General features: G+C 43.3%; 10 protein-coding genes across 10 annotated transcripts; 6 read left to right on the top strand and 4 right to left on the bottom strand.

Annotated features, from left to right (window-relative positions):
• Window positions 1–2834: 2834 nt before the first annotated feature.
• Window positions 2835–3875, top strand: AOL_s00109g209 (uncharacterized protein; the record flags this gene model as incomplete). Its single annotated transcript, XM_011126690.1, has 2 exons — window positions 2835–3314; window positions 3375–3875. The coding sequence occupies 2 exons, from the start codon at window positions 2835–2837 to the stop codon at window positions 3873–3875; spliced, it is 981 nt and encodes a 326-aa protein (XP_011124992.1).
• Window positions 3876–5522: 1647 nt separating this feature from the next.
• AOL_s00109g208 (uncharacterized protein) lies at window positions 5523–7267 on the top strand (the record flags this gene model as incomplete). Its single annotated transcript, XM_011126689.1, has 4 exons — window positions 5523–5669; window positions 5733–5816; window positions 5887–7071; window positions 7133–7267. The coding sequence occupies 4 exons, from the start codon at window positions 5523–5525 to the stop codon at window positions 7265–7267; spliced, it is 1551 nt and encodes a 516-aa protein (XP_011124991.1).
• A 696-nt stretch (window positions 7268–7963) lies between these two features.
• On the top strand, window positions 7964–9110 carry AOL_s00109g207 (uncharacterized protein; the record flags this gene model as incomplete). Its single annotated transcript, XM_011126688.1, has 2 exons — window positions 7964–8317; window positions 8409–9110. 2 exons carry the CDS (start codon window positions 7964–7966, stop codon window positions 9108–9110), a joined length of 1056 nt encoding a protein of 351 aa, XP_011124990.1.
• Window positions 9111–9434: 324 nt separating this feature from the next.
• AOL_s00109g206 (uncharacterized protein) lies at window positions 9435–10086 on the bottom strand (the record flags this gene model as incomplete). Its single annotated transcript, XM_011126687.1, has 3 exons — window positions 9435–9878; window positions 9945–10010; window positions 10075–10086. The coding sequence occupies 3 exons, from the start codon at window positions 10084–10086 to the stop codon at window positions 9435–9437; spliced, it is 522 nt and encodes a 173-aa protein (XP_011124989.1).
• Window positions 10087–10388: 302 nt separating this feature from the next.
• AOL_s00109g205 (uncharacterized protein) lies at window positions 10389–11744 on the bottom strand (the record flags this gene model as incomplete). The annotated part of the gene is made up of 3 exons (XM_011126686.1): window positions 10389–10472; window positions 10549–11423; window positions 11486–11744. The coding sequence occupies 3 exons, from the start codon at window positions 11742–11744 to the stop codon at window positions 10389–10391; spliced, it is 1218 nt and encodes a 405-aa protein (XP_011124988.1).
• A 552-nt stretch (window positions 11745–12296) lies between these two features.
• On the top strand, window positions 12297–13357 carry AOL_s00109g204 (uncharacterized protein; the record flags this gene model as incomplete). Its single annotated transcript, XM_011126685.1, has 3 exons — window positions 12297–12398; window positions 12487–12557; window positions 12631–13357. 3 exons carry the CDS (start codon window positions 12297–12299, stop codon window positions 13355–13357), a joined length of 900 nt encoding a protein of 299 aa, XP_011124987.1.
• A 1091-nt stretch (window positions 13358–14448) lies between these two features.
• Window positions 14449–17469, top strand: AOL_s00109g203 (uncharacterized protein; the record flags this gene model as incomplete). The annotated part of the gene is made up of 4 exons (XM_011126684.1): window positions 14449–14545; window positions 14596–15810; window positions 15864–15894; window positions 15954–17469. The coding sequence occupies 4 exons, from the start codon at window positions 14449–14451 to the stop codon at window positions 17467–17469; spliced, it is 2859 nt and encodes a 952-aa protein (XP_011124986.1).
• A 732-nt stretch (window positions 17470–18201) lies between these two features.
• On the bottom strand, window positions 18202–19191 carry AOL_s00109g202 (uncharacterized protein; the record flags this gene model as incomplete). Its single annotated transcript, XM_011126683.1, has 3 exons — window positions 18202–18817; window positions 18906–19049; window positions 19112–19191. 3 exons carry the CDS (start codon window positions 19189–19191, stop codon window positions 18202–18204), a joined length of 840 nt encoding a protein of 279 aa, XP_011124985.1.
• A 508-nt stretch (window positions 19192–19699) lies between these two features.
• AOL_s00109g201 (uncharacterized protein) lies at window positions 19700–23556 on the bottom strand (the record flags this gene model as incomplete). The annotated part of the gene is made up of 12 exons (XM_011126682.1): window positions 19700–19722; window positions 19808–19919; window positions 19975–20045; window positions 20109–20235; window positions 20299–21288; window positions 21340–21609; window positions 21885–22202; window positions 22264–22508; window positions 22566–22676; window positions 22730–22852; window positions 22918–23035; window positions 23104–23556. 12 exons carry the CDS (start codon window positions 23554–23556, stop codon window positions 19700–19702), a joined length of 2961 nt encoding a protein of 986 aa, XP_011124984.1.
• Window positions 23557–24366: 810 nt separating this feature from the next.
• Window positions 24367–25348, top strand: AOL_s00109g200 (uncharacterized protein; the record flags this gene model as incomplete). Its single annotated transcript, XM_011126681.1, has 3 exons — window positions 24367–24501; window positions 24576–25062; window positions 25128–25348. The coding sequence occupies 3 exons, from the start codon at window positions 24367–24369 to the stop codon at window positions 25346–25348; spliced, it is 843 nt and encodes a 280-aa protein (XP_011124983.1).
• Between the last annotated feature and the right edge of the window lie 380 nt (window positions 25349–25728).

Here is a 25728-nt window from a genome sequence, read left to right as displayed (position 1 = left end):
GAAATAAGAATTTTGCTAAATTTAGTAATAAGTTTGTTTCAACTTTAATATAACTAAGAACCAAATACAATTACTTCAACAATTATTTAATTAAAATATTAAATTTTAAAATTTTAAATAAAAATTATTTATACAGAAATATATTACAAACATTAAAATATTTAATTATAAAATGTTAATTCTATAAAAAAAAAAAAGAAGTATTAAAAAAAGAATTCAAAAACAAAAAACAATTTGATTATAACTATCTATTATTTAATAAAAATAATATAATTTTATTAAAAAAATTCTTAAATAAAACAAATATTGTATAAAAAAGTAATAAAAATTAAAAAAATAATTTATTTATAAAATAAAAAAACCTAGAAATTTAAAATAAGATTATAAAGTTCCAAAAATAAATAATAAGTCTTAAATATTATATTAAAATAAATAGATAAGAATAATAAACTTATAATATTATTCTTTTTATAAAAAAAAGAAAGATACAAAAAATAAAAAGAAAATCTTAAAATAAAAACAAAAATAAAAAATAAAAAATAATAATAAAAAGTACTTTTTATATTTTATTCTATTTTTTAGTTTACTATCTATTTTATGTTTACGTGTAAAAATCAAAATGAGGTGCGAAAGTTATGTATTAGGACAGTTTTTTCAAACCGCCATAACCGAAAGGTTGCACGCGTGTATGATAAATAAATAAATAATAGAAAGATAATTTATTTATAAAATAAAAAAACCTAGAAATTTAAAATAAAATTATAAAATTCTGGAAATAAGTAATAAGTTTTGGATATTATATTAAAGTAAATAAATAAAAACAACAGACTTATGACATTATTCTTTTTATAAAAAGAAGAAAGATACAAAAAATAAGAAGAAAATTTCAAAATAAAAACAAAAACAAAAAATAAAAAACAATAACAAAAAGTACTTTTTATATTTCATTCTATTTTTCAGTTTACTGTCTATTTTATGTTTACGTGTAAAAATCAAAATGAGGTGCGAAAGTCATGTATTAGGACAGTTTCTTCAAACCGCCATAACCGAAAGGTTGCACGCGTGTATGATAAATAAATAAATAAATAAATATACTAATTTATTTTTAATTGTTTCTTTAAATATTGTAAGTAATTGATTTCAAATTCTTATGTTTAATAACATATTAGTTAATAAAGCTTATTCTGTTACTAATTAAATCCAGATTTTTTCTAAATTTAATATTATTTGTCTAATTGTTGAATAAACTTTTTTTAATTTAATTAATAGTAATTTTATAATTTAAAATAATAAGGTTAATATTAAGATTCTTATTTTTATTATTATTTTAAATAATTTTACTTTTTTTATTAATAAGTTTTAAAATATAAATATTACTACTAATAATATTGTATTAATTTTGTTTAATATTATAAGTAATCTTATTATTAAATTTAGTAATAAATTATTTACTAATATAATTTAAAAAATCTTCTTTTTATTTTAAGAAATAATAATCCAATTTATTAATATAATACAAAAATTTAATATATTATAAGCTTATATTATAGCATTAAAAATCATAATAACTAATATCATATTTTACAATTATAAATCAAATGAAGAAAATAAAAAAAAAAAATAAAAAAATAATAATAAAAAAAATAATAAAAAAAATAAAAAAAGAAGTAGAAAATAAAATAAAAAAAGAAATAAAATAAAAAAAAATAATAGAGAAAAAAATAATAAAGAAAAAAATAAAAAAAAACAAAATATGCTAAATATATTATTATAATTATAGAAGACGAATTTATTTGAAATAATATTATTATTGTTTTAAATAATATTTTCTTATATCTAATTTTTTTATTTTTTTAAATTATATTTTTTTGTAACATTTCAAAATTTATAATTATTATAATATAATAAAATAATATTATATTAAAATAAATATTATCAAATAATGTTATATAAAATAAAAAAATTAAATATAAGGAGGTTAAAAAATTAATAATGATTTTTTTAATAAGGTGTTTAATTCTGAATTATGTGGCAAAACTAGGTGTGCGCGCAAAGTGGGTAGAACACGTTAAATATATAACTAATAATAATATAAATTAATATCAAATAATTTAAATTAATTCTACATAATAAAATACACTACTTCATACCTTAAGTATTCACAAAAAAATTAGAGTCGTAGACCATAGCTTGACAAATAATAAAATTAGTTCACTATGAATCTATATCCTTACCTGTAACTTCTAACAATAACTTCTAACAAATTTAAATTAATTTTACATAATAAGATACATTGTTACACACCTCGAATACATACAAGAGTCGTAGACCGCAGCTTGGAATGGATTTTTTTGGTCATCATTTTATCTAAATACTCCCGAATCATGATTGCTAACATAATCTTATATATATAACCTACCCACTCGAAGGTTTTACCGGTATATTATATTGGATTGCGACTTTAGTCGTACTTGCTTACCTATTGTACCACCCAGGTTCGCTCATTAACCAGGTGGTCGGCTTTGATTTTGAACCTTCATGTTTTATGACTCCGCTTGTGCACATTTTTATGCAGGTGTTCAGGAGCCGCATGCCAAGACTCCACTCTGTTGACTTCGGGTGACAGGGTCAACTGCTTCGATCATACCCTCCCCAACATTCTGTTCTTGGCGAAGCCTGTATAAATACTACGTCGGTTGAAGTTATGTTTCTCTAAGTTCGACGTGGGTACATACTAAGCAAACATCGGCACACCACAAAGCTCGAATCCGTCCGATATCCAACCGGATAACCACGCCGACATCAACGACTCTTAATCATTGCGACGCCTCAAAATGAAGGATCCCTTTCCGCCATGTCCGGACACCATCGTCAAAGCAGTCACCCCAATATGTGAAATACTTGGCTTCACCACTCTCCCAAAGCATTTCCACGAAGTTGTTGGGGCTTTTCTTTTATACCATGTTACCAACGTTTATTTATCTCCCCTCATATCGCCGCTACTTTTTCCTAAGACCTATCGTTCCTTCAATAAACGAAACCGAATTAACTGGGATATCCATGTTGTATCTCTGGTTCAGAGCACCTTAATATGCATTGTCTCGCTATACGCAATGTTCGTTGATCGAGAGAGGTCTGAAATGGATGCAAAACAACGTGTGTGGGGTTATACCGGCCTACTTGGGATGACTCAAGCATTCGGAGCTGGCTATTTCCTCTGGGATCTGATGGTTAGCACACAGTATCTTAATATATTTGGACCCGGGCTTCTTGCACATGCAATCTGTGCTCTTTGTGTCTTTTCACTAGGTTTCGTATGGGATACTCTCCCTAACTAGTACCAATGCTTCAAATACTGACTGAACAATGCATAGAGACCGTTTGTCAACTACTACGCCCCGACATTCCTCCTCTACGAGCTATCCTCACCATTCCTAAATTTTCATTGGTTCATGGATAAGCTGGAAATGACAGGGTCGACTTTACAACTAGTAAACGGAATTTGCCTGCTTGTGGTTTTCTTCTCCTGTCGGCTTGTATATGGCACCTATTCCTCTTTTCGAGTAGGCTCCGATATCTACCTTGCGTGGCAAAACCCCCCGCGCGATATCGTTCAACAGGGGCGGTCGGTCCCTGCTTGGTTGGCGCTCTCTTATGTCACCAGCAATTTAATTTTGCATTTCCTTAACTTTTATTGGTTCGGAAAGATGGTCGATGCCTTGAGGAGGAGGTTTGACTCTACAAAATCAACTGTAAACTCTCCTGAGAAAAAGGGCATTGTGGTAACCGAGGATGAAGTCAGCGTTGAGGGAACGGATCTCAAAATCCCGACCAGCTCTGCACTTCATCAGAGTGTTGCGAGGCACCGAAGATAGAATGGCTAGGGCTTCAAGCAGAGGTCTTTTCATGGACGGCAAGTCAGCGGTTTATTCAGTTTTTTTTTCGCTTTTTGAACAAAAACCAAAAAAAGACAATAAAAAGAAAAATAAGAACGAAGGAGAAAATAAAAGGACACAACAAGACGGCAAAGCGGCAAAGCGGCAAAGCGATCAAAGGCGAAAATAGAAGGGAAAGAATTGAATCTCACGCCAGGTCTCGTGGTGATTTCATTAGCAAGTCCCCGCATGGGAAAGGTTTCATTCAAGGCTGATATCTGTAATAGATTATACACGTGGATTCTTGTTGGCCGCTCTTTTGTTCATGAGCCTTGATTCTTCCTCTCGGTATCTTGGGCTTTTATCTGGCGGCGGTTGCGGCGTTGAGGGCATGTTTTGATTTCCACACAAGGCGTCGTAGATCCTGGCCGTATAGACCTGGGACTGGATGGTATGTGTCCTTGTATTATTGTGATTTAAAGAAGTAAATACATGTTTAAGTGTAGTCTAAATATATGTTTGGATAGTGTAGTGATTGGTCCGTGCTAACTATTCTACGATTTTTTAAGCAATCGCTGTGTCAATACAGAGTTTATATCGTAGTCTCATTCCCTGCTACATCACTCAACTGACATGCCGAATAGTATTTTCTTACAGTAGTCAAGCTGTTCACTAAAGCAATACCCCGTATGAAAGGGGAGATTCGATATTCAAAGTTGGTAGGCTCGTTGATTACGGTTGATGAAGGCGCGAGTACTTGATTTGAAACAATTTGGAATAACGTTTGTGAGTATAATGATACAAAAGTTGCTAACTAAGTACCTACTTAGTAGCTTATAAAGGGTCATACCGACCCGTGAATGATACAAAGTTTGATATATGTCCTCGAATTCTCTCGAGCTTATAGCTATAAATGTCCCAACGACTTAAAGCTTGGCTTGGGAGGGCCGGTCTAGGCGCCCTCTGATATATCTTCACCTCCTTCTCCCCCCCAGGGCGATCGGAGTATTAGTATCAAAAGAATTGCGAGCAGTCTATACTGATAGTTACATAATTAAGTACCTACCTACTTAGGTCAGTAGCCGATAGATTTATATTGAAATTACCTGGCGAAATTGACAGGACTCGATAAAAATTGCCTGAGTCTTTGGGTACGGGAATGTGTTGCTTGTGGTTGTTGATACCCTGTGATTGGCCCGAGTGGTCGGTTGTCTTGAGAGATGTGTTGATGGGACTAAGACTGCATCATCATCGCAACACAAGCAAATAGAATACAATTTGTTACTCTCCTTTTCTGTCCACTTCATCTTGCATCGCGAGAAAATTTTCTTACTCCCTTCTTCCCGTATATAGGAGAGCCTTTTTGATTTGAATTTTGACTGCGGAAATGCTTTTTATTACAACCTGAAGCGTTTCGAAATTTCAACTACTACCACTGGGGTACATCGCGTGTCATCCTTTCATCAATATTTTCCCTTGTCGGAAAACACGGCCACAAAACGGTCATCGGTGGTTCGAGGGCCTCTTTTGACAATCCATTACTCCATTACCGGCTTTAAGCCCCAAGGCTTTCTACCTGGACACGATTGTTCGAAAAAAAAAACTCTTCTCATAATTTACGACCAAAAAAAGGCCTGTATTGAGACAATGCGGCTGGCGAAAGTCAACATACTCCGGAGTGGCGCCTCTACAAACAGCAGTGGTCAGAAGCACCCAACATCCCTAAATTTTTCAACGGATAGAAACGTGGTTGGTGTCTTCTGGTATATCAAAGAGGAACTGGATGATAACGAGGTACGTGTTGCCCTTTCGCCTCTGTGGAGCGGTTTAATGGCGCGAACTGACCTGAAGCATTAGGCACGGAAAATCGCACGATCTAAGCAAGCGAACGGCCATCGAGGTAATATTTTCCATGGCTCAGCCGAAAGTGTTTGGCAAAAGGTAGCGGTGAAGTTTCCTTCTTGTTAGCGTGAGACTTTCTTTTATTGATTTTATTTTTTCCGTTCTCCAGGGTGATAGCCGTAGGAGCCACAACTATACGACAAAGCGAGAGAACGTGAAGGCCGAGACATGGCCTGAGACCTTCGCTGGTCGGTCCTACGGGTTACTTTCAGACGAAGAAGAAGACGAAGAAGGAGTTAATGATGGCCCCGATCCGATGGATCACCAACCGTCGTCACAGCAGAGTTATCTCTCATCAACTACACAACAGGACCCACTTTCGCCGCCTCTCTCCCCTTCGCCAAATCGTGAAAGTCTTAATGCTACCCCAAGGAAGCGGGAAGACCGCACGCCTCCAATGCCGGGCTCATTTGTTTTTGAAGAAGACGCACCTGCATCACCATCGTTTTCCTCGAGTCTGACGGAATCAACCCAAAATGTTACGGATTTTTTATACTCGACACCTGCTAGGCCATCCTACATAAATCCGGGCCTTGCACTAGAAAGCCGTTATGATAGCTCTTCCTCATTACCTCAGCATTCCAGGTTTGACATGACGCCCCGACAACTTGCAGCATTCTCGCGCAGGAAGCAAGAATTCGAGCGCTTGATGGAACGTCCATCGACACCGTCCGTAATGAGCGATACTGGCGTGCACGAATGGGAAATTTCTGACAAAGATCGGGCCGAGCGTGAGAGACGAAGGAAAGATCTTCAGAGGTTTCGATTAGAGAGGCAAAAGCGACAGCGTCTTGAGAATAGATCTGAGAGCCAGGGGGGCAAGGAGCCTAGTAGAAAAAGGCCCCGCAGGTCCTTCGAATTGATCGACTCTGGGCCACTAGTTGAACAGGTGCCTTCGAAACGAAGTCGATCGTCGGAATTATTCGCCCGTGCGCTAGACCGAGAAACACGGGCGACTTTTAAATCCCCCGAGAATGAGCGACCGGTGCATGATAGTTCTTTGCTTCTTCCCGCCACAGATGAGATTTCTCACAGCCTGCGGGAGAGTGAAGCCCCAGCCAGTGCATACTCTGCACCAACGCCGTCCCCGTCGCCTCCATTACTGTCAGAACCAACCGTTTCTAAGCATGCTCAGCTCCACATGCCGAAAAAACCCTCTGGGCTTCGGAGGGCTGTCAACATCTCTAGTTCCCCTAGCACCTCACCTATGAGGGGGAACCAGAACCCCGGGAAGCTCCATTCTCGGTTCGTATCCGAAGACGCTGCCAATATTTGTCGGTTGGCAGTCAATACCGTAAGTTCTTTTTATGATCGCCGCGTAATCCTTTCGTATTTAGTACTAATCCAGACTTTAGTTTGAACGGTCCTCTCTTTTAACCTACGATTTCCCCCCCCTCAATCCGTCCCTGGCTAGTCAAGCTAGGCCGGAGATTGTTCGAGAATTGAATAATTACCTTGAATCGCTCGTGCCAAAGGTTTCACCTGTCTAATGCCCTGACTTCAACTCACGTACTTCGATAGAACGATCAATGACTTACTAAATCTGGCTCTGTCTGCTTGTGTAAACACTTACCTTCCACCCATCGACATAACATGTTTTCTATTTGGAGCCTTCCCTTTCAATAAAAGATTCTGCTTTGCCGAATAAGCATTTTGTGATTTGTTAGCGTTTTCCTTTGCTCTTTTGCTCTTTGACTATCATTATTACATTGTCGAATAGTAATCAAATTCCCAACCCACGAGTAGCTCAATGTTTCAATCTGTTAGATGATATTCCTTGAAAGGAAATGGAATATGCATATACGCTACACAATCATAAGGGATTGGGGAATATCGGCAGGCTGTGTTCAGGTGTCACATGCTCAGGTCGTAAGGTTGCCTCACATAATTCCGCCAAGACATACATCTGCAGTTCGCAAAAAAGCCTTCTCCATGGCGTGGGGCACCACTCCCATCGCAAATCACATTAAAGAAATGACACAACCGAGTTGTGTCGTCGATATCTTACCATTCGCCGGGGTTTATTCTGGGCGCGATCATCTGCTATTTAGGCCTGAAAGTACTGTCCATTTTTGTCAAAGATGACCTGAAGTCCCTGATGCAATTTCAACTTTCTGGTGGATTCCATCCCGTTCCGAAATTATCATCTGAAGGGCTTCTTCTACCTGTTGGGTGGCCGGTTTGCCATGTCATCTCATCCATCCGCAGAATCGAAAGGACCAATACTATCGCCCCCATCGCCACAAATGCACGCTTCCCCGGAGGTCCCGCAACTTAGAAAGACATCCCCTCCACCCCCGAAAGATATTGCTGCTTCATCAGCCTCTGAACCGTTTTCGGACACAGAATCTCGCGCAAGAGCAAGGTTTCGATCTAAGTCTCCAAGTCTTACGAGAAGCAATGACTGCCAGGCGCCTGCTACTACGACAGCCCCAAAATCTAATGGATTTCTCTCCCCCCCATCAGCTAGTTGGAGGAGCTTCTCAAGAAGCCCCAGCCCCCTAGGTCTAATACCAATCCATCAAACCTTTCGACAGCTGGTAAGTTGGAACCTGCAATACTGCCAGGATACTCATCAAAATTTGGGCATTTAAACTATAGAATTTAGATAAATACTAATATAAGTGTAAGGTTCATCGACACGAGGTCCCTCGTAAGGTCTTGCATGTGTCTATTGGATTCCTTGTCCTACATCTCTACAAGACTGGAGTGCAACCCGCAACTCTAACACCAGGTCTCGGCTATGCATTAATACCTATCGTTTCAGCTGATTTGCTGAGATTCGTTTCGCCTTCCTTCAACTGGCTTTACATTAGAGTGCTGGGTGCATTGATGCGAGAATCGGAATTCTCTGGTTGGAATGGTGTAATTTGGTATATGATCGGCACTTGGACCGTCCTCGCCGTATTTCCCAAAGATATTGCGACACTTTCTATTCTCCTTTTATCATGGTGTGATACTGCTGCAAGTACATTCGGTAGGTTATTCGGGCGATACACTCCTCAGATAAGAAAGGGCAAAAGTTTTGCCGGGTCGCTTGCGGCTTTCATGGTTGGAAGCGCTGCTACTGCGTATTTTTATGGGAGGTTGGTTCCAGACACACCGCTTTGGCCAAACGATCCTACACCCGCTCTTAGCTACCTTGGCGGGCTTCATTTACCAGTAGTCGGAGAAGTCGGGGGGTCGATAGCGCTAGGGATTGTAAGCGTGGTTACAGGCTTGATTGGATCTGTTAGTGAGTTGACTGATGTATGGGGTTTGGACGATAATGTCGTGATACCTGTTCTCAGCGCGGCTGGGATTTGGGGTTTCTTTCGGGCCTTTGCAGCATAGACATATTTGCTTTCTAGGGTATTAGATATTGATAGCTCACTTTTCGCCCTAGGAATTGCTAGTTCTCTACACATAAATAGGCGCTTGTTATAATTTTCTTCTTTCTCTTTGTGTTTGCGTTCCTATATACCTACTAAGTATTTATATTTTAATTCTCATGTGTTTCAATAAGCGTATTCGCCCGGCTTAGAAAAGCACCCGCGGGGTCTGTTAGCACGCAAAATATTCTGGCGGCCCGTCTAACTCTTATATAGCTTATTATCTGATATCTTTGGGGCTTATCCCAATTAAACCTTCACGGGGTGCTATTTGTTGACTAGAAAGCTACGTCGAGTAGATCCCTTGGGTGGCGAGCGGGTTTGCATGAAGCGTAACTTTCAGGATATGAATTTTCTCTACTGGCCGGTTCTTTCTGTCAACTAAAAGCTTCTCAAATTTTTCCAAGGTGCCGCCCTCTTCAGCGCCGTCAATAACTTTTCCGAAGACGGTATTCTTGCCGTCTAAGTGGGCATGTTTAGCGTATGTGATAAAAAATTGACTACCATTTGTATTGGGCTGTCCGGAGTTAGCCATTGAAACCATGCCGCGAACGTTGTGCCTCAAAGACGGCCTGATTTCATCCTCAAAGGGGGCTCCGTATATTGGTGTTCCAAGGGATTTCCCAGGATTGGTGGGAGAAGGGTCTCCAGTTTGAAGGATGAAACTAGGGATTGATCGATGAAAGACACAGCCGTCATAATAACCAGAAGCGCAAAGTGCGAGGAAATTCTATCAAGCATACGTGATTAGTGGGTTCCTAAGAGTAGGGAGTAAACGATATCGATTCGGAAGTACCTCTGCGGTTTTAGGAACCGCTTCGCAAAATACTTCGATCTTCAGATCGCCTAGCTCAGTGTGAAGCTGTTGTAAACGAGCAAGGAGTCAGCGAAGATTCCGGTCAATTAAGGATGGATAAGTGACATACCGTGACGGACATTATGACAGTATCATGGATACATGGAGGCTCTGGGGTTATATTGTTTAGTGATATTGGTACATTCCGGTATTTTACCGAAGTGCTTCTTAGCAATGTGAACTGCCAACTGTGTGTTTGCCAAGTTTTATGAACCCACAACTGTGTTTACATCACCCAGCTTCCATACCGAGCCGCATGGGCCACTTTAAGCGGATCTGGAAAGCACTATGTATGTCACCAAAGTACTCGAGAACTTAAGCACTAATTACTAATATACACGCTAAAAACATCAACTGTGGCTAATTAGGACAACCGTGCCAATACTAGAATACACTTATATAGTTGCCAATTCTGTCCTTTTGGTTTTGGGCTATGCACTCGGCGATCCATGTAATATTCCGTATCTCCTATATAGGAAACAGAGCTCCGATGTTAGGAAGAGAAATAAATAAAACATTACATGAGGGGAGGCGAGTCACTGACCTGTTCTTGTAATTTGAGCCATGCATAGACCACAGCGAAAGTGAAATGATGAGTGAAAGTACCCTTCGCTAATTCCATTTCTTTCTGGTAAAAAATGTCCTCAAGGCTCTTTTGTGTACCCCCCCCAATTCCACCACCACCTTGCCCAATTCCACCCTGGTCAAAGAAATATCTGTATTCGCCGACTATCTCTATCGCCAATCGTACGGCTTCCGGGTCATCTGCTCGGCTTAACATTAAGGTTCCCTCTGGATGAAGCTTCCCAATCTCGGGATATAGCTTCTTACGGTCGGATTTAGACAGTTCCGTCCCGAAAGAGTTTAATGTAATGTTGATGGCTCTTCTATCAGCCTCGAAGCCAAGAATATCTGACATCAGTTCTGCACTGGGGGTCCCGGAAAGCGCTGGGTCTGTCGTGCAGAAATCATGAAAAGCCTCCAAATAACTTTTATAGAGGGTATTCCGGACTATTTCAATGTTGAGCTCGTCAAGGTCTGCAGACCGAAGGTTGTCTTTGAAAAAGGGCGCTAGCGGAGTTTCGACCAAAACAATACTATACAGCTCTTCGATATTCGAGGCGACACAAAGCGCAGGGAGTCCTTCGAAGAAGCCAAGTGGATGACATCGCTCTAGAAGATCCTTCGTATCCCGTTCATGTAGAGTTCCTGTAATAAGCAACGCAACATTGTCGATCATGTAGGAATAAGTGAGGAAGTCCATAAATTTGGCAAGTGCTCCAGTTGCTTGGGCTCGTAGATACCGAAAGTCTTGGACGAGCTTTTCCGTAGCTTTGGCAGCGATGGTTGATGTCGGGAATGGGGATGCAACATTGGCAAGCTGTTCTCCATAGGAAGGTGTGAGTTGTAATTTGAGATCTATTATTTGTTGCTAGTGTTAGTAAGGGAAAGGTGCTCGAGAGTGAAGTCGGTGAAGATACCCTCCAGGGTCTCGCATTGAGTAAGATTTGAGTAGTTTGAACTTGTTAAGAGGCTGTTGCGGTACCCTCGAACGATACCCTCCACATAGCCTGAATGTATGTTGAAGAACAGGCCCTCCATTATTTGAGTGTTTAGCGCACTGGTAGGGTGAAATCGGCGGTTGATATTGATGTTGATAGAACTGAGCTGGTCTGGAGCGGATATTGCTAGAGGTGTTTCTCCATGATGCGTGACTTCTTCCGACCACCTCCGCGTCATCTAAACAACGCATCCCATCACGCGTTCTTCACCTACAACACATGATTTGACCTTGTCGAGCTATATTTAGATTAGATTAGATTAGATTAGATTAGATACACGATAAGGGCTATCCTGCTGCCCTAACCTCGTGGGCACTAGCCACACACCAGGCCATATACGCCCTGTACCTGATCTTGAAAAACAACGGCATCGTTGAATGAAATATTATACTTTCAAACTGATAGTGTAAGCCGTGAAATCAATAGAGTGGTATCCTTACAGCAGCAATATAGATTCTGGTCAAAAATATAACGTCAAAAAACTATTGGGACCACGGCCTCCAGAATATAAATATATCGTGGGGATTCGGCGTTCAGGTTGACCATGGTAGTGTGGCGTCAACGTACCTAGCCACTTTGCTCCCGCCGCCAAAAAACACCTTCACAACACACAAACCTCACAAAATTTTACCCCAAAACTAAAACATCAATCTTTCACTGCCAACTTCGTTCTACCCTCTCAACCATATCCGACACCCAGCACGGCAGTAAATCTAGCTCGACCTTCACCATGGCTACCGCCAAAAATCTCCCAGCAATTTTCAATGCCACATCCCAGGATATCGAGATGCTCCTGGCGGCTCAAAGCCATCTTGGATCAAAGAATCTTCAGGTACGAATGGTCTCACGAAGTGAATGGGGCTTCTAGATGGAGATGGCGAGAACTGGAATAAGGCTAATTTTCTCATTTCATGCTGTAGGTCCACATGGAACCCTACTTGTGGAAAACAAGACCTGATGGTATCAACATCATAAACATCGGAAAGACCTGGTAAGGCCATGAATTTTTGTTGCATATCCTAGACTTCTTCCGATCTAACTAAAGCGTCGTTTCAAAAACTCAGGGAAAAGATCGTTCTTGCTGCTAGGGTTATTGCTGCTATTGATAATCCGGCTGACGTTTGTGCCATCTCTGCTCGTCCATATGGCCAAAGAGCCGTTCTCAAGTTCGCTGCACACACTGGAGCTACTGCGATTGCAGGAAGGTTCACTCCTGGAAACTTCACCAACTATATTACTCGATCATTCAAGGAGCCCCGCCTCATCATTGTCACCGATCCAAGAACTGACGCCCAAGCCATCAAGGAAGCTTCATATGTTAATATTCCTGTTATTGCGCTCTGCGATACCGATTCGCCCACCGAGTTTGTCGATGTCGCCATCCCAACCAACAACAAGGGCAGACACGCGATTGGGTTGATCTGGTGGCTGTTGGCGAGAGAGGTCTTGCGACTACGTGGGACTCTGGCTAGCAGAGATGTTGACTGGGATGTCATGGTTGATCTGTATTTTTACCGTGACCCAGAAGCCGAGGACCAAAAAGACCAGGGCGCCGAAGAATCGAAAGCCGCTGGTGCCGAGGAAGCCCCTGCCGCCACTGAATTCGCCGCTGCGGGTGGTGATTGGGACGCTACTGGCCCTGTTGGATCCTTCCCCACCACCACCCAAGGGGTCACCGCTGGAACAAGCTGGGATGCGGAGGCAGACTGGCAGAATACCCAACCAACTGCTGACTGGGCTGACAGCGGGAACGCACAACCAGCCGGAGGCGAAACCCAGAGCGGATGGTAATTGCCTTTATTTTTCATTTTTTTTGATATCCACTTTTTTTTTTGAACGGCTTTGCTCTGCCTTTTCCTCCCACCGCCTCTGTCATGACATGGCCATCATCACCATCGCCCTTCCACCACTACCACCCCCTCTCCTCCTCTCCGATTCATGGATAAACCTCCCCTGTCTCATAATGTCTACACGCCGTTTTTCTTGTACGTATGATTTTCGAGGGCTTTCAGAGGGTTCGTTATGGTTTCCTACTTTATTTTAACTTTTACGTGTTCTTCCTTCTTGTTCGCTGGTATGATAACTGCTTCCTTCGTCTCTTTCATCATCATCTACCAACCCCCACCCTCCTACCTGTATCGATACTAGAATCTTGAGCTGGAGGGGTGGCTTCCTTGGCATGCGGCCGTATTCACCTGTGCGACCTATAATCGTACAAACGATACTATATCACCCTCGAATATTCTGTAGCCCTATTCTATTCGGTGATTTTCTGGAGTGTAAATTATTAAATATTCTCCGCCGTGAAGGCGTCTCCAACTGGCTCTCAGGGCGGCATCCAAGTATACTTGGTACATAATAGAGACTAAAAGTAAGTACCCATGTAGGCATTTCCCTAGGTACCTTGGTAAGTACCTACTTAGGACTCGAGATTCTTAAGGGACGAAAGTTTGACTAGGAATGAATGGCTGACAACAAATGCAACGCAAACAAATAATGAAGAAGAAAAAAAGAAAAGAAGAGAAAAGGAACAAGCACTGAAGAACGCTGCTGTAATATAACATAGCTGTCACCGTCACCGTCACCCTCTTCAACTTCCTCATCCTTTCTTTTCTCTCTTGCCACAAAATACTTCTCGAAATAAACTATTTGGCTATTTACTTGACCAAGCATTCAAGGCGGCTGAGCAGACATTTCTCTCCCGCCCCACAAACTCAAACTGGACACTTCGGCACCCGCCAGGATCGAATGTCAGCTTGCATTGTTCCCACAGCCTTCCCATCCTCCACAAAATCGATAACCCCGTTATCTTCTCCCAGATATTCCTTGGAAGCAACCAAATTGTCAATTGTTAATGCTCGCCCGGCTCATTTCCCCCAAACATGCCGAGGGAGGACGTGACTATCGATCACTATGCGGCTCTCGAAGTCTCGACTACTGCTACTTCTGATGAAATCAAGAAACAATTTCGGAAACTTGGTATAGTCCACAGTCTCCATCCGTACCACGATACTAACAACCCCGTGTAGCTCTGAAATATCACCCCGATCGGAACCCCGGCCGTGAGACCGAATTTAACGCGAAGTTTCAGCAGATCCAAGCAGCCCACGAGCTTTTAACAGATCCCGGGAGAAGAAAGCTGTATGATCGGTCACGATTGCACTATAACAGCAACAACAAACCCAGGCCAGACCGATATGATGTATCTACCCCCTCAAGTGAATCTCCCGCCTCCTCTAGGAAATACCCCAGTGCCACACATAGATCTGCATATGCTACGAGCGCTCGGCCCAGTGAAGCACATTTCTCTGCTAAATCACAGTGGGACTACGCCTCCCGTACATACACGCCAGGTGGAGCCTCTGCGTGGAAGGCAGCACAGGAGCGGTGGCAGCAACGCAGCTCCCGTGAGATGCCCCGCACCCCCAAAAAAACCAGGGAAAATCCGTATGTTAGTGTGGATCCTGAGCCACCTTCCGCAGGTGAATCTGCCTACAGGTTTTATAAAGACGATGGAGCGGGGCTTTCTGGCGGGAAAACCCCAATCAGACATGGCTTCTTTGGCGATCGAAATCCGCGTGAAAAGGAGTGGATGGACCCAAATTCGGAACACAAGCCTGGAGGCAACTATAATCGACGAAGCGGTGGCATATGGGAAACAAAATCATCGTCGGAAGAAGATGCGCCCCGCCAATCCACATTCTATGCATTTACTCCACGAACCCACTTAAGAACGAATCTTCGGGACACCAGCCCGGATAGAACAGGTTCACATGGGAACAGCCATCAAAACGGGGGCTATTCGGCGAAACCAAAAACAGCAAGCCCGTCCGATCCGTCAGTATCGCCACAACGTTCGGGAGTTTTCACACGGCCTCAAACAACGCGAGATTCAAAAGAGCACGGCGATCAGACAACATCTAATCAAGACCGACGGAAGAGTAACTCTTCAGTAGGCTTAGAAGGCACCGAGAGAAGGAAGTTTTCTTATCTTTTTAACGAAGATGGGCTACGGAAACCCCATCGCACAACAAAGCAAACAGCAGGTAGCGATAATGACGAAGAGGATTCTTTCTCAAAACCTCGCAATACTCCATTACGACAATCATACCCATCCTCTCGACGTAACACCTTAGATCGAGAGACCCCTGCTTCGAAAGGGTTGGGAGAGTCTCGAAATAATTATGGGCCTAAAAACCCGGACCGCCAACGCTTCAACGGGCATTCATATGGGAAGTCTGAGGGTAAATAACCCCGTCAACTTCAATCTCAAATCTCAAACTGACGTCGCCGATAGATTCTTACACCCCGCTAAATTCTTTCAAATCGTATTACCCCACAAATCTCTCCTAACTCAATTATTTAGCTAACGATCCCTTTACTCCAGGTTCGAAACAAATGCGTCTTCTCCGATCAGCTTCCCTGGCAGCCCTTCCAAGGAAGAACCTAGGCCCAAATCATTTTCCCCTGCAGACTGGAACACCGTCTTCAGTGGTAATGAGAATATCTTTGCCCCCCCGCCTCGAAAGGGGCCGCAAAGCCCGCGCAAAGGCCCAACAATACCCAATATCCAAACCAACTTCGGGACTGGCGAGGGTCTAAATTTTTCCCGACCACGCCCCACATCTACGTCGGAGGAATCATCCAATGTATCCAAAGACACAGGTGTAGGTGAATCATCGCCTCAAGGAGACTCACCAACATCCCACGAAGATGTGGTTGGCGATCGCGACCCTGATACATTCCCCAAAAACGCATTTGTTTTCGAGGAATGGCAGAAGGCGTTCTCCGAGACGAATCCTTTCGATATAAACCCATCTCACCAGAATACATCCGGTTCTACTGCCCGATCGGCCTCCAAACACCGCAAAACAGCCACTACTAAACGAAGTGCAGGATCTTTTACAACCCAGAAGGCTCCCACTACGGACAATTGTCATAATCACGCTAGTAGTTCTGCATCAATAACACCTACGGAAAGAAACTCACACCCACCGCAGAGTGAAGAACCATCGGTACAGAAGGATGCCGACTTAGATGCTAACACTAGTATCCCTTCTCCTGTTGCGATGGACATTGACACTCCGCAAAAGAGTCCTATTACTATCCCCACAGCCCCAGTTACTCCCATACGTCAAAACCCTTCGATCCTGAAAACCCCGCCAGTAGATCGCAGCCCTGTCGTCTCTGAAGCCGACCCAGTATCTCCCATCAGAACGGATGGTGTTCCGATTTCCCCATTAAGATCTGATGAGGTCCCACAACGAGAATATGACGCTACCGAGTCATCATCACAAAATATCCCTAAGGATGCCCCTCCTTTACGTTCAACCGTGGGAGAGATTCCTAAAGAACCGGTCTTTCCGAACCTGGGGGGTCTTCGTAATGTCGAGCCGTTATCATATGCTTCCGCAAATGGTTTGAATAGTCATTGGCACAACATGCGAGATAACCTACCTTTCGAATCTAAGGCGGCCTCATTTGTACGACTATCACCAGCGCCAGAGCTCTCGAAGAAGGCCTTGAACCTGCCCAAAGCTCCCGAAGCCCCTACGACACCTAATGATATTTCACTAACGTCGTACGATAAATACTGTGCTCAAATGACGGTATATCAAGCTCATTGGAACGAATATAATGGGAAAATCGTCAATCATCTGAGGGCCCGGCTCGATGCGGATATTCTCCAGTGTGCTCAAAATAAAGGGTTTGCAACTGGGACTAGCACTGATCCAGAAACTGGTATAGAGCTTGACTTGAAGCAGACTATGAAAGCTATATTCGAAATCGACGAAGATAGGAGGATCCGAGGCGAGTGGGAGACCGCTATTGTTGCACACAGAAAAGTACTAGACCAGTGGAAATCGTTCCTTGAGGGCCTCGGGGCCACTAGGTTCCCATAGTTCCCATAGTTCACCAGCTACAGAATCTTGTAGTCGACTTTGGACTACAGGCGTCCAACTTTGCACCCGATAGTGCATTCCTATCAAAACGGCGCGTGTTTCCCCCACATGCATTCCAACTACTCGTAACGTTATTTTTGTACTATCATTATGAAGATACCCTAGAGCGCCTTCCCTCTAAAAAAGCATTTATGTGCCCGCGATGGCTGTGCATTTCCTTGAATTTTTACACGCCTGTCAATTGTAGGCCCCCTATTCTATTTACTGCGAAACTTCGACAGTATCTATTTGAATCCAATTGATATTATGGGATTTCCCGAAACACCTCTTCCAGTTTTTCCAATAGCTTCGTTGTTTCGTTCTCTGTGCCAACTGTTATTCTCAGGCACCCTGTGCAGCCTAGTTCATTCCCACGGTATCGAACAACGATCCCCTTCGCCTCCGCTAGTTGTGAGTATACTACCCTAGCAGTTTGATTGTCTGGATGGCCACCAAGGGGCTTTGGCCTATCGAGCATTTCGACCAGAAGAAAGTTCGCATCAAAACCCCCCAGAAAGCGGCCGACCCGCGAAATTTTTGGCAGTTCTCGAACCAACCTTTCCCTTTGGCTTACTATCAACTCCCGGTGTGATCTCATAACCTCCAAGCCTGCTCTTGAAATAGCCTGTATTGCTAGCGCTGATGTCAAAGAAGAGACGTTGTATGGCGCTTTCAGGTTGTTCAGGAGCCCTGCTATTCTAGAAGGCGCGAACGCGAATCCCAATCTAAAATCGTGAGTACTTGCCTGGACTTAGGAAAAGGGTTGACATACCGTATACCAGCCATACCAAATGCCTTAGATAATGTTTGCATCACAACTAGATTGGGATAATCATTCACCCAATGAGCAAGACTTTTGCCATGGTCGGCAAAGTCGATGTATGCCTCATCGAGGACAATCACACCATTCCAATTGTATTCAAGAAGTTCCTTTAATCGGCCAGGGTCCACAAGTTTACCGGTTGGATTTCCCGGGGAGCATATGTAGACTAGTTTAATCCGGGGATCCCCTTCCAATTCTTCTTTTATTTTAACCGGTTGAATGTCGAAACTAGGCGACTCGCCTTCGATTTCTAGTGGTACCTTCACGACCTCGACATCATTGACTTGGGCAGCTACGGTATACATCCCGTAAGTTGGGGGGCAGACCAAAATTTTATCGATGCCTGGGACACAAAAACATCGGATCAACCCATCAATTGCTTCGTCAGATCCTACGCCGACGAAAATGTTGTCAGGCCTCAACGTAGCCGGTGAGCTCGCAACCTGTCGAAGGTCGCACAAAAGCTGTTTTAGCTCTATTTGATGCCTAGTCACCTGCAAGGTTAGAAAAAACCGACCTTGTTGGTGATGCTTTGGAAACTGGTTGGTCTTAGTATTAAATAGAAATAACCTACGGATCAGGGTATCTGTTCAAGCCTGCAAGCCTTAGAGTGCTTCCATTGACCTCGTGGTTCGCTGATAGGTCTATGGAAAGTGATGGGCCGTACGAATTCTCATTCGCATCTAAAAGCGTATTACTTCCATCATCCTTGTAATCACTATAACAATGGCCTCGCTGTTAGCTGATAGCAATTTTGTGATGTGGATTTGATAGACGAACTCCCTAGCGCATCGGTATGGCTGCAGAGCAACAATGTTCGGCCTGGCGCAGGTCTCGAGGTCAAATGCAACACCTCCCATTGTTACGTCGGGTTTTCGAAATGTATTGTTGTTTTTGAAGTTAGGGTGTTGGCAATTGACAAGTTTTATAGTCAGCCCATTCAGCGTGTTCGGCGCCTTTTTCAAGTCCGAGGACGGAGAAACAGTGGGAGTCATTCAATTTTCGATTCGCACATCGAGCAGAGCGCATGCACATGGAAATAAGAAATGGAGTCTACGGGCAACGTGAACCTCGTCCTGAAGTAGTGTACAAAATATTAAAAACGGCTGACCCAGCTAGTGATGCAATCCTATCAACGACACAAGTATCCATGAAATGTGTACACCCCCGTTCTCAAACATTATCGCACTACCTACCTAAGTAGTAGTTAGTGTGACTCTGAGCACATATAGATAAATCGCACCGTACCCTTTTCTCCTACGGTTTTCTATGGCGGGAAAGCGAAATAAAATATCGATTGATAACTAAAAGCTGAACGGAAAAAAAAAAAAAAAAAAACCCCCTCTATTCCCCAAAGAACGAAGATGATCAATCTACGCCTTGATCCATGCCTGGTGAAACCTTTTTGTCAGTCACTAGATAGAGAAATAAAAATAAAAATAAAATAAAAAATCGCTGCTCGGGAAAGTTACGTACTGTCGCTCAGAATTCCTGTATCTAAACCTGAGTGCGGTTTTCCGTGTTCATAGGTTACTCGACGCCAACCGCAAGCTTCTAAAGGGTCCTTGACAAATTCCATGGTCGGGAACTAGAAATAAAGGTGAGTCTTGGATAATAATCATGATAAGGCAAGTAAAACTAACATAATGCTCATTTTTTTTCATGGTGATCACAAAGGGTACGTTATCAAAAGTTATAACACGAAGTCGGAAATCTAATATTACTTAGGTTAGTTGATTTCTTCGTTTAAAACCCATTCTTTATCTCATCTACTCACAAGTATTATCGGGGATTTTAGAAACTTCTTTCAAGAAGGAGTCCAAGTCAGGCGTTGAAACTCCGTTCACGGCAAGGACAAAATTCGTCGGCACTAACTGGTACTGAAATGCTGGCGACCCCCGCGACTATAACGGTAAACTAGTATGTTAGGAAATCCAGAGTTATAGCTGAACCGGCGATTCTCTTACCCGTGCTGACACATACACCTCCGAGTGCATATGACTAATCTGTTGTCGTACGGCGTGATGAGGTCTGTGCAAAACTGCCCCACAGAAGACAACCACCCGATTTGTTTCAATATCAGTGGTTGTGACTGTGGGAACTTTGATGCTAAGCTCTTCACAATTACGTACGACATGAATATCAAGTTCATCATGGTCGTACATGACATCCAAGTCCGATATTCGCGTCATTATTTTTCCGTTGAGGGTTAGTATCAGATCTCCTTCTTCCAAGGTCTGCACTGGGCCGCAAGAAACCTTCCTTACGATGAACAGCTGGTGCCTCTGGGGGTTGTCCTGTTCTACTTTTCTGATCCAATCTTCTGATACTCCCATAACACGGGCTTGACTCATTTGAATTGTGTGGAGTTCGACGTCGAGGATCCGGAGATTTGGTATCTGACCCCTTTGGATCTGTCGAATAACGGGTAGTATTGTTGGTGTTGACAGGCCTAGGTGATATTCGATATCCTTGGAACCGTGTGCGCGGTCTCCGAGGTAAGTCAGCCACAATGCTTGGACGGTGCCGTCTTCATCAGCGAGCACCCCGCTTGCGCATTGAGCACTCAAGCTCGTGTCAACAGTGATTGCGTCCAGGTTGATTGCCCGATACCGGGGTGCCATCGAGTTTGCTGGGATTGCAACAGTTGTTATATCGGTGATCGTTGTCTTCGTGGTCACCACGCGAAAATTGTGATTGAACCCAAAAAACACGGTCGAGGACCCCTGGCGTACGCTCTCAGTGCTAAGTTTCGCCGATCTAACAGGAGCTTGCACGAGCGTGGGATCATACTGAACAACGGCATAGTTTTGTAGTGGGTGCAAAAATACAACTTTACCCGGCACGACCACTGATTCGGCGATTGTTAGTGTTAAATCGCAAAGGTCGTATGGAACAAATGCTCGGGAAACCACAACCAATCCTTTTTCATGGTCGACAACGACCCCAAACCCGACCTGTGATCATTAGGATTTATTCCTGTATATAGTACGGATTATAGAGCTTACTTTTCTGGGGAGGGGGTAGCCATCAATTTTCAACGGCATCTCACAAGCTATGCGAACAAAACTTCTGACAAGGTCAGAAGCTCCCGCAAACCCAGGGTTGTCAAGCGTGACGAATTGGGCAGACATTGGCTGAAGAGGTTTGGGCGGCAATGCGTCTGCAACTTCCTTGAAATCCCATAGCCCAGTGGAGTCTAAAGAGAAAGAGAGAGGAGGGGAGAGCAAGGTCAATGGATGTTCTGCGTTATCAGGTAGAGATAGAATGTACCGTTTCTGAGAGCCATTCTCATTTTAGATGTCCAATGCCGGTCGATTTGTAATATGGAAGTGTTAAGTGTATGCAAATCTCTCAGGTGCCTATAAGTTACGACGACCCTAGATCGGTCTTTTCAGTGTGTAAGCGAGGTACAGTCAGATGGATTTGGATCCAAGGTACCTGGTATGTGTTTCATAACGTTAATGAAGGTTTCGAGGTCGGGAGTTCTCTCGTTGTCCACAGACTACACTAGTTAGCTTCGAATTTTGGTGACGACAGGTGGTATACTTACTGCAATGATCCATCCTTTATCAGAACCATCGAATCTGAATGTCCCGGCGGGTTCTGAGACATAGACACCTTTCACAGGTATCGCATATAGTCTCGCGAGTTGGTATGACAGATCGTGGAATGAGGCACCACAGACAGTGAGGAATCGATCCGGTGTGATTTCATGAAGATCTCCAACGCCTAGTTCGACTTCGATGTCTCGGCCTCCTCGCTGGAGTAGTAACTTGATGTTACTCCCAACATTACTATCTAGAATGTCGTCTAATCGAACAAATTTAGTAATCAATTCGTCGTTAATTTTTATGAGAATATCTCCTTCCTAAGAGCGCATATTAGAGTTAGAAGCGGTCGATGAAATTGAAACCAAATACATATCCTACTTCAATTGATTTGAACCCTGGCCCCCCTGGCAATACCGTTTCGGCAACCAACATCCCGATTTCTTTCGGGAAATTCTGTCGGATAGCAGCCTCCCAAGGAGGGGTCAACCCAAGCCGGCGACATTCATCAAAAGGTTTGATCAACCACTGCGTTTGTATCGTGCCACGGGCGACAGCTTCGTTATTCTGGATACACTGAAGTGCCCTTAGAGGACGGTCGAGGGGCAAGAAATAGTCAGTTGCAGCTAAGTCTCCCAAGTTAGTACGCTGGATGCTGAGATAGATTCTACAAGTCACTATACCTTCAGTGCTTCCACCTGCTTGCAAAGCAACTGCAAATCCGTCCACATTTACTACGGGGGACCCAGAGCTACCTCCACTCGCCGAAGCTGCCGCTTGAATGTAGTTGGTATCTAAAAAGAGTCAGAGCCTAATACCCTAACGGAAAGTGGCAATGCGTTCATACTGAAGTCATTGTAACCATCGCCATAATCAGGTGCATTTCTGTCTGTCCTACTAATAACGCCGGAGAGGATGCTAAGCTTTTCCCCAGCATCATTCCCGACAACCCTTATCTCAACGCCAACCCCTAAAATCAAGTTATTGATATTATTAGTAACAAAAGTGGTCAATGAATTCGAGAGTTCCACTTACTAGCAAGATCAGGCCGTAGAGTTAACTCTCCGACTTCCATGTACTTAATTTTCGAGGGATCGAACTTTAGGATGCCGAAGTCGTGAACGGGATCACGATAAACGGGGTATACATCGCACTTCAAAGATTAGTAAATTAGCATCGGAGTGACTAACAAGAGCTCATATGGCTGCAATAAAAAGATACCTCCTCATGGTTGTCGAAGACACAGTAGCCCCAAAATGGGCCCGCGCAAGCAACGTGCCGGTTGGTGAGAATCAAACCCCTAGTTTTGTCAACTACAAACCCGGTTGCTTCGCTCGTAACCGCAGGATCAGCATCAAATGAACAGGTCTGGCAAAACCTTATCGAAACGACATTCCTAACGACGGACTCAATAGTTCTTTGCCATTCGACAGAGTCCCCCGTTGAAGCAATGTGAGGAACCATCCTTGGTTCTGACTGCGCTTGCTCTAGCGCTGCTAGGAGGTCCTGCTCTGCCAACATATTGATATCATCATCAGCATCCTCGTCGTTGTATTCGGTGGTGTCTTCGAATTCAATTTCGAAATGGTCGCCTTTTACATGTTTGCTTGGGCGGATAAATTGCGCTGAGCCAGAGTGCCTCCTCTTACTTCGAGATTCTGCTGTCGCCTCCATTATGTCCTTTGATATCTCCACACCTTTTCTCCCCCCTTCCGTGTGTGGCAGGACACAGGTTACCGTAATGTCCGTCGGATTGATGAGTTGGCTACTAGTATGATATCCCTCCTTTGGTTTCAAGTTTGTCTGTACTGTCTCCTGTGTAAGCCGGTGGCTCCCCGGGCTCGCGTGATTTGATGGAATTCTGTCTGCGAGATTGACATACTATCCTCACGGGGTGTGAGTGGGAAACGCCAGTTGAGAGTGACGAGAATGCTGGGTCCACGCTCTTCGAAGGTGTGGCAGCTGTAGAACAAATTGAGGCGTCTTTAGCATCTGACGAGTAGCGAACTAGGGCGTTTTCTACCCAAAATTGGATAGGTCTTGTATCCCGTGGGTGTTTGAGGGTTGTTCCTCTGCTGGGGGATAGGTTTTGTCTGAAGGGCGACAGGTGAAGACGAAGCCTGATCGCGAGGATTGCCAAACCTGCAGGAAGCTAATATCCATTCAACACAGCGCCAAGAGAATTTTGTGCAAGGGGAAAAACCACCCAGCCATGCCGAAGAGAGAAGCCTCAACAACGACATGCAGGCACTGTGCCCACCCACATACATATATATACTTAAGTACGTAGTAGGTACTTATTGGACCATCAAATCCGAAGGGCTTCTTCACACCGTACCGTCAATACCAAATTACCGTTTTTAATCTTAATTCAAAAGCAGGAATACTGAACGAAACCCCGGTTCTACAAACTTTTACACTTGAGCGAAAACAAGGAAAAGAAAGAAAGGGAAAAATCCACCCAGAGACAATAGAGTTGACAAAATGCTTTATTGCATCGGCCTCGGCCTCAGCGATGAGAAGGATATTACGCTAAAGGGACTAGATATTGTGAGACGAGCGGAAAGGGTTTACTTAGAAGCATATACAAGCATCCTTATGGTATCTCGAGAAAAATTAGTATGAATTCCGAATCTATAGAAGAACAAATTAACCCTGCTCATATGAACACATCCTCTAACCAAGCACCCTAGGAAGAATTTTACGGCCGCGAGGTAATAATTGCGGACAGAGAGCTCGTAGAATCCGATAGCGATGTGATTCTGAAAGATGCGATTTCAACAGATATTGTTTTCCTCGTCGTTGGAGATCCATTCGGTGCTACTACACATCTAGATTTATTGCTTCGGGCACGAAGCCTTCAGATTCCAGTCAAAACCATTCATAATGCTTCCATAATGAACGCTGTTGGTGCATGTGGTCTCCAATTGTACAATTTCGGTCAGACCGTTTCAATGGTTTTCTTCACTGAAACATGGAAACCGTCATCCTTCTACGACAAGATCAGAGAAAACGCTAAGATAGGGCTCCACAGTCTTATCTTGTTGGATATTAAAGTCAAGGAACAGAGCGAAGAAAATCTTGCCAGAGGAAAAAAGATCTATGAGCCGCCTCGGTACATGACAGTCTCGCAGTGCGCTAACCAAATGTTAGCCACCGAAGAGCTTCGTCAAGAAGGAGGTGGGTGTCCCCTCAATATTAACTACAGGTATCGCAAAATGCTCACCTTAAACTCTCGGAGCTAGTATACAACAAAGATTCGTTGGCTATCGGTATAGCCAGGCTGGGGTCTGATGATCAGACCTTTGCCGTCGGGACGCTGGCAGACCTCGCGACTGCAGATCTAGGCCCACCATTGCACTCACTGGTTCTTGTTGGTAAGGTTCACGACATGGAAATAGATTTCATTAGAGAATTTGCAATTGATAGTACTAAGTTCGATGCGATGTTTCCGAAGAAAGCATAACGGAATGGCTGATGCCTTCCAGGGTGCAATCTTGTCATCGTACCAACATGTTTAACAGAAACATTACAAACAAATACCGTCTTTTAAGAATCTTAAGCAATTATAACATTCATCAACATTTATTATTATTATTATCATCATCATCATTATTTTTATTTTATTTTTGGAAAATGGGGAGCTAGTCTATTAGTGATTGAATCCGAGTTTCTCCTTCTTGATACGTGGGAAAACCCCTACCATGTCACCACATATATATCAGCATGTAACGGAAAAGAAAAAAAGAGACGGGTATACACTACCTAAGGCTACCAAAATCGAGCCAAAGGCTACTTTCCAGGTTGTGAATTTCAAGGGACCTAGTGCAAAAGTTGTTCTTGAGG

This window comes from Orbilia oligospora, assembly GCF_000225545.1.
Source record: "Orbilia oligospora ATCC 24927 unplaced genomic scaffold scaffold00109, whole genome shotgun sequence".
Lineage (NCBI taxonomy): Eukaryota > Fungi > Ascomycota > Orbiliomycetes > Orbiliales > Orbiliaceae > Orbilia > Orbilia oligospora.
This window is presented reverse-complemented; position numbering and strand designations above follow the sequence as displayed.